At 31.3% G+C, this 8,602-nt stretch overlaps 1 protein-coding gene across 1 annotated transcript in view; it reads right to left on the reverse strand.

The window, feature by feature from the left end:
- Positions 1-5,384, reverse strand: part of LOC106689827 (xanthine dehydrogenase) — a gene marked incomplete at its 3' end in the record, with an annotated part of 76,622 nt that extends 71,238 nt beyond the window's left edge. Inside the window, 1 exon segment of the mRNA XM_067050249.1 lies at positions 5,347-5,384. Coding sequence (XP_066906350.1) covers positions 5,347-5,369 — 23 coding nt within the window.
- Positions 5,385-8,602: the final 3,218 nt, after the last annotated feature.

Consider the following 8,602-nt stretch of genomic DNA (forward strand, 5'->3'; position numbering starts at 1 on the left):
GAGAGGATCGTCCGGTAGGTAGCAGCCTGAGGTTGATACGGTTGATAGAGAGAGAGAGAGAGAGAGAGAGAGAGAGAGAGAGAGAGAGAGAGAGAGTTGGCCTTATCTTTTTTATCGGGGACCCGAATAAATGAATAAGGCAGAAGGAGAAGTGCATCCATGAATAAATTGTTAAGATCAATTAATATGCATAAGTAATTAAAAGATAATTAATCTTGGTAAATCACACGAATTTTCTCACAATACTTTGAGTTGAAATTATTTTTCGCTAGTTTCAGAACAAATATTTCTGAACCGTTCCCGGTACCAATACTTTCCCGTACTAATTTAACAAAGGATAGATTGAGTGAAATTTCAACAATGTTGTAATATAATTAGTAATAATATTTATCGTTGCAAATATAAACTTTTTTATTATGCAAAAATATAAAAAGATTACAGCTTACTAAAATTTACATTCTACTCTTGGTCATTTATTAAATGATAAATTGTTATAGAATCAATATTGAAAACATTAAGAATGGTTTTATGGATTAGTTAGTTCTGTCATCTGAAAAACTCAAGTATAGGTTAGGTAAAATTAAGTACTATCTATTATATTTATTATAATATGGAACCATTGATCAGGCTGAAGAAGCTGAAAAACGCTCTGTCCATGCGCCCGCTAGTTTAAACTGTCGATCTGTCCTATTTAGCATATTTCGTCACTCTCCATAATCTTCTACGCCTTAATATGTTAAATATAACGTTTTCTGAATTTTTTGGTTTTCCAAAGGTATATAATATATGTACATAACTACATTTATTTCCATAATTATTTTTTCTACTTGGATGCATTATTTACCCACTTATCTACTTAAATTAATCATCTAATCCCTTAATAATTTATATTTATCCATTTTTTATTAGTAATAAAAATTTTAAATGGTTTATTATTTTAAATAAAGAAAATTTAAGGTACTTTAAAGGAAGCCATTTCGAAAATTCGGTATTTAAGCCCCGTCACATTATTTCAATGAGGATAAGGCCTAGCTGACATTAAAGAACATTTAATCGTACATTGTAATTCTGCTCTGGTACAGCCAGCAAGTCGTTGAAGCTAATAAATAAATGAATTTTCAAATAATGCACGATTTACAGGATGTAACGTGTTTTGTGGCTTTAGCGCACTTACTCAGCCACCACTGGCTCATTACCAGTGATTCGGTGAGAATGCTATGCTGAGATCTGGGGGATAGAGTGGGCTCGGGGATCGTCTGGTATAGAGTGTAAATGTCATACATAATAGTGTAAATGTGATTAGTGCTTTTATTTTATTCTTATATTAGTTCAAAATTTCACTTATTTTATTTTGACCTTATAATCAAACTATGTTAATTTTTTTAATTTTGGTATAAATTTGATCATTTATCACTATTACTTATTGCCCAAGATTGTAGAAGATTGTAATATTTATTAAGTAAAAAAAAAAAAAGATATCACAATACAGAGCAAAATTTCGATATCAGTAAAAAAGTTGGATTAGCAACTTAGCCCACAGTATTTTATTAACAAAACTCCTTCACTCATTTGATGTAAATAGGACCAGAGATAAAATGCATTTAAAATTTCATTTAAATGAATTTAGTCCTTTTTAAGAAAAAAAGAACGTCAGCATTATAATCAACTTAAATTAATTGACCTCTGAAATTGTTTCGTTTTTTTCCTCGATTAACCTAATCAAATAGATTTATATTAAATTTAAATAAAGTTTTCGTTAATGAATTTTTCAATGATCAATGAATTTCACAAATCCTGATGTGTTTTGTGTTGTTACACAAACTTTATGTGTTGGACATCACAAAGCTCACCAAAAATAACAGTAGCCTTGATAAAGGATGCCAAGCGATAAGAGGGCAGGAAGAGTGAGAGCCCCTTCAATAGACAACAATTCTAGTCCATTGTGCCAATACAACTTCCCATAATACATTCTCCTCATTCTATTTCAATTAACAATGTAATTTCATACAACCATTCCCATTCTTATTTCACAATATTAAGGAAAATGTATTGCGATTATATATGATTCCATTTATATTTTCTTTCCTTTTTATATTTCTAGTGATACCTCCTTAGTCTCATATTGGAAAAGTAATTACGATGAATAAATAAAATATATATAAATAAAAAATAAAATAAAACTAATAGATAAAAATAACAATTCTTTAGAAGAGAAAAAGAAAAGTTAATAACAAAAACAATGACATTTATAGATTTAATAAAATAATTAATTGACTGCTAATGAAGGAAAAAAAAATAATTTGAGAAAAAGAGGAAGAGAAAACATAAATAAAATAGTAGTAAGACAATAATAGAATAGATAAATATAGACAACAGTATTTCCTACAGCAGACAGGGCTTTAGTATTCCAGATTAGGTTGGATTTCCATCCCAATAAGTTACTGCTCCTTTAATTGTCGGTTACTGGAAGTGGAATTTTATGAACCGGCTTTTAATATAGTCTTCTATTGATTCCATTTGTAATTCCCGATGAAATTACCTACTTTCATACGATACTGATATAACTTTGCCTATCTGAGGAAATCCTTGGAGCTTAGAGCTATCTGCAGCATCTCTTTATACCTGACCTTTATTAGAATCCTCATGTCTTATGAGAATTATTCCAGTGTAGTAAAATTTGAAAAGCAGTATGGCGACAGGAACCCACTTACTCAAAACTCTGTCAGTTATTATCATTTTCCCAACACATGAGAGCTCTCCAAAGCATTTCCTAGCCTTATTGATACCTACCCAATCATTATATTAAACCAAATCCGAAATCTGCCGTTGCTTCAAATCGTGTTCAACGTTGACTTATACTTCTTTGGTCATGAAAGATTGAAGACTCAACATGTATTGAAGATAATGGTTTCATATTTATGCAAAAAGAAAATATGCTCTCTTTTGGAAGTGTCTATTATGTGCATAACCCTATAAGATTCCAATCCCCAGAACTTTCAGCATCCCAAAGTACTTCAACAAATGTATCTGAAGATAAAACAAAATAGGGGTTCTTTGTTTTACCTACTCTTGTTTTTCTCTCCTTAATCTAATTGAACTTTTGTTATTCATTAGAGGACCTTAGGGTACGATATCGCAAAATAGGTCCATCTATCTAATTTGATTGGTCTATCTTGGTTTCACCATAGAGTGTGATTTTGTTTTCATGTATTCTTTAATAAATAACAATCGATATTTCCTGCAGACTTTTTTTTTTCCTGTTTATGCAATAGACCGTGTAGATCCTTGACCGCGTACTGTGGTTCAGAACCGCAAACACGATTCATGATGAAGGCGTACAGAATAAGGTCATCAGTCCTACATACGGTATGTGAGTTGCCTCCAATAGGGTGGCGGGCCTCACAAACCCGAGGAGAGGGGGTGGCGAAGCGTGTCCCCCGGTGTGAGAGAACACCCATTGTGGTGGTCACCCATCCAAATACTGACCCACGATCGACGTTGCCTCCTCTGCCCCTCTATTTCCTGCAGACATTAAAATATTAAATTTTGAGAGTTTCGCTTGACTCATTCCTTCGACCCTCAATGGAACAGTATTTGTTAATAATGAACATTTCAGTTTGAGTAAAGTTAATCGTTACAGCATAATATCCATATTTATATCAGCAGCTTGTGCCACACCTTCATGAGCACAAGGAAGAGTTGTAACGATAGCTGAATTAATATTTAAAAAATGTTTTGAAGCTTCAACTTCTTTATTTATTTGAACATATCCACTTATTGCAAAATAAAGAGTTTAACCTCAGATAAAATTATAGGAGAAAAGAGTTATAAAGATAAAAATTCTCAGGTTTTGTGGTGTTACGAAACAGGCGAAGGTTTACAAAAGTGAGCACAATGTTTACTATTTCGTGACTCAGCCAAGCCCCCTACATCAAGGACTAGAGCTTTTATCAAAGAAGAACCTTGATGATTTCTATTCAAAATTATAATGCTGAAACGCTTTGTAGAAGAATGAGAGTTTGAAATGGAATACTATTCATATTATATTATCCTCGTTTGTCTAGTAAAGAAGCAAAGGCACTTTAGAAATAGACTAATGTGCGGTTAACTGTTTCTGATTAACTGCGACACCCTCTCTCTTTAGAAATTTTGATGAGGAAATTATGAGCATTTGTGTAACCCAAGTTTTATTTTTAAATGGAGATGAATGTTACCATATCTCCCTAAAGAAAATCCATTAGCATAATAAATAAGAAATTTAAATGATTAATTTGATCATTTTGAATTACTTCGACAAAAGCTATATTGGTTTTATAGATTAAAAATTAAATCTATATATAAAAATCAAAATTATATGCTTTTGTTGTAAAATACGCTGAATGAATGAGATATGCGTCGAAAAAATGGTTAAACAACAAAGTCAAATAATGAATAAATTCCTATTTTTCCTATAGAAATGCAAAAAATAAATTATGACTTAGTGCAACGTACAATCATGGATTTTTTACTATAAATTATTTTATTTATTTCAAAATTGTAAATATTAATAACTTAAACTTCTACCCGTTTACTACTCAGTTATATTTAGGTGATATAAATATGTCTAGGCAATTTCAGAATTTACAAATTTACCATTCTAAAAATATTAGTTCATCTAAAAATTAACTAAATATATTCACCCAATAAATACTAGCTGGAACTTAAATAACCAAGTAGAGGCAAATATTAAAATATGAAAACATTCAGGAAGTGAATAATTGAAAATTTGTATGAAATTCTCCGGCTTTTTAATTATTAAAAGCCCATATAGTGTTTTAATATCGTGCTCTTATATATTTTATTTTTATTTTATTATTTTAGACGCTCCAACAAAAGAAACTGACTTGCAAGATTGATGATAGCCTCGTTGTTATTGTTTCTATTATATAGCTTAATTAGACTTTTTTAAAACAAAATATTAATACCTTAGTATTTGTAGAGAAAACAATATGACACACTTCTTTTGAAGATCGTGCTATGTACGATCAAACGATGTGTTTGATTTTTTCCATCAATTTCACATGTAAACTAGTTATTTTAAGACAGTAATAATAATTCGTCTTATAAAGGCATACAATACGGATAATGCCAATCTATAAAGTTCAGTCGGGAACGGATTCATTGAATGAATACAAGAACAAAATGGTGTTACACCACTGAATACAATGCTGATTTATCAAATAAAGATAAATGTATGACTAATTATGATGAATAGTCGAAGCTTAACTTTCTCACAATACGGATGTTTTATAGCTCAACCTATATTGTAAAATATAAGATCAAATTAAAAAACATCTTAAAACATACCCATCGCTAAAGTTAGGCGCCATATCCACTCCAAGACGAGCAACACGGCACTGAATCGAAGACGATCCGGTTACCCCCACCACGGCTGAATGCCGCTAGAGGCTTGTAAACTTTCATTTGTTGTTGCTTAGCAACGAAAGGTCTCAGTACAATTTATTATAGTTAATAATTCTTTGAAATAATAATGATAATTCTTTATAGGTAGATGTATCCATTAAAACCATTTATGTTAAACAATATAGAATAGATGCACAAGTAGTAGGCATTTTAAACATTTTTAGTATTAGGAAGTTATTTTACTCATGTTTTTCTTTTCAATACATGTTTTAGATCCGTAAACCTCTGTCAAAGCCAATTTACTTCTGATTTTACCAGTATATTTTATTAATTCGTATTTCATTTTAAGTGTTGTTCTTAAGTAATTAAGTTGGAATTATTTTTATAGTTTAGTGAATTATTATATAATGAGTATAGTGATGATTTCGAATCACGATGCATGGATTCGAAATCATCATTTTGATTGCTTTCATAAATTTATCTAATACAAACATTAAACAATGCTAATTTACGAAAAAATTGTTTTATTGATACATTTTACACTTTTAAAAAGTACCAAAAATCTGTCTTCCTCATCGCTGCACCACAGGAGATATTTTTTATCATTGTCTGCTTCAAACATTTTTACACAAGAATCCATTGACAATAACATTAAAATTACTTCTAGTGGGGAGTGATAGTTCAGTGGTAAGGCTTTCAGTGGTAATTATTTTCTGTTTTATTGTAGCCGTGAGGCAGCCCTGTGAGTTCAGGAACTCTCCAGAGTCCACCCAACCTCCTATTACCCTTAACTGGGTAAAAATCTAGCGGCCGAGCGTAATTTTAACCAAATCATTTCCTTGCACAACCGTTGGTCTAGTAACAATACTTCTTTAAAAATTACTGCAACCCTGACCTTCCATGGGTTGTAACTGTACAGACTTCATTTTTTTTTAATTTATAAATGTATTGTTTGAAGCAAAAACAGAAATTTCTGATCCACTCAAAGATGGTATCTTACATGCAGAGAATGGAATTTTCAACCGAGATTCTCAAATTATAAAAAAATAATCCGAAATGTGTTCTACTCCTTAGAGCACATCGTCAGTGAGTGAACACATATTCTAATTAACCATGCATCATATTTCGAAAATGAAGGCTGTGTTGATATTATACTATTCCTCCTTAGGGCCGTTCCTCTATCCTTTGTACCTCTGAGCGTAACCGAGGACGAATAAACATCGGCCGCCTTTCGCAAGAATCTAAGGTGGAATGACAACTTGTCTCTCGCGATTTTAGGCGAATACTCTTAGAGAGTGGTTACCGTAATGCAAAGATCTATGTTAAAGCTAATACCATTACCATAGCGATATATTTAGATTTATAATCAAAAACCTGCATACTAACTCAAACGTTTTTAGTTAACGTGTTAAATAGCAGGAGATTTGGCCTGTTGTACAAAATCCATTTAAAATTTACGAATCAACCAAAAGTTGAGGTTTTTAAATTATTTTTGATATATGTTTTTTAATAAGAGAAACACTAAATATCGTTTATTTGTTGTTGTTACAGAACATTTTAGTTTAATTTACTGTACCCAACGAAAGGGCTAAGTACAATGAGAGTTTCTATAAAAATAATTTTTATTAAAAATGATAAATGTGTCAATTGTTAAATTATTTGTCATGACACAAATAGCAAGGAGATTTAAAAGTGAATTGAATACAGATTTTTAGATTCTATAGATTAAATACAAGATCAATGAGACATGTTATTTATACTTCAAAATCTATAATCACAGCTCAACTAAACTACATAAATAGAACTAAAATCTAGAAAGTAGTTTTTGTTGAATGATTAATAGTTGCGTGGCATATAAATCATGACGCCATTAAACCAGACATTTTAAAGTATTCATGAAGATGTGACTACTGTTGATAGGTGGTGGGCTGCGGTTGTGTTCAATCAGCCGCCACAATGACTGTCAGGCGAGGTCGATTTCCATTCACTGACAGGATCAATAGAAATATCACGATAAGCTGGGAGTAGCTGTTTCTTGACTCTTCTATATCGCAGATTAATGAAGATCTGGCTCCTATGTAGCATAGGAACTTGGTGTTTTATATAAGTGATGAATTATTATTATATATTATTTTTAAGAAATTATATATTATATTAATATTCATTTATATTTGGATTAAAATTGATAGGAAGCCATCTGGATCTTGTATTTACCCGACTATGGTGAAGTCAATAGGAAGTTACTATTGTGTGGGCCATTATTTAAGGAACTACATTACTGATTTTGGAATTCGATGTCTCAAGTTACTCAGTTATTACCATTTAGTTTTATTATTTAGTTATTAGTTGAAAGTTCCTCCAGTGAGGGGTTTGAAACAATTTGTGCTCAAAATATTTTATGATATTTCATAACCTCCATAAATGGCTCCCAGTGGCCGTCGTGATAATGAACTACATTGAAGATTGGTATCTTCATGATTGTACCTAAGGGTATCCCACTCCGCTAATATCGAATTTCGTCAATATATTAACTGTTTTAGAGATATATTTTAGTTATAATACTGATATGTATGTTATATTTGTAGTGATTCAATAATATTGGTTGTGTAAGGGTTTATGTTGATATAACCTCGTGAGTCACAGTCGGTTCGATTAACTAATGATGATTCGTAAAAATCTTTAGGTTTTACAGGCAATATTAGGCTTTGATAAAAAGTGGGCATTAAATGTTTTAGGAACGTATTAACCAATACAAAATGTATTATTATCACGGTTAAGATATTGTATGTATTTGTAGATATATAACATTTGGATGTTATATAGTAAGGTTAAATGACATTTAATTTGCTATTATAATATATATATATGCACACAATATGGGTACTCCCTAGTAATATTGATGGGAGGATGGAAAAGTACCTTGCATTAAAAATTATGTTCAGTCGTATATCTAGCTTATCTCAGCCAAACATGTCGATTTGAGGACTAAGCTATACTCAGAGAGAACTAGGCGTACAGGAGTATGGATGAAAGTTCGCGAAAAACTTAAAAATATACTCGAGTAGACAAAGCTGTAGTATCGGTGACTGTAAACCGACTATGTGAACTAGAAACACATCTATCTTTCACTGCACACATACAGAACAGAATACAAATCGTCAAGACAACATCATACCCTCTTAAACACCTCATCTACTCA

The sequence above is a fragment of the Halyomorpha halys genome, unplaced genomic scaffold, assembly GCF_000696795.3.
Source record: "Halyomorpha halys isolate HHAL.00 unplaced genomic scaffold, Hhal_1.1 Scaffold1483.1, whole genome shotgun sequence".
NCBI classification, from domain to species: domain Eukaryota; kingdom Metazoa; phylum Arthropoda; class Insecta; order Hemiptera; family Pentatomidae; genus Halyomorpha; species Halyomorpha halys.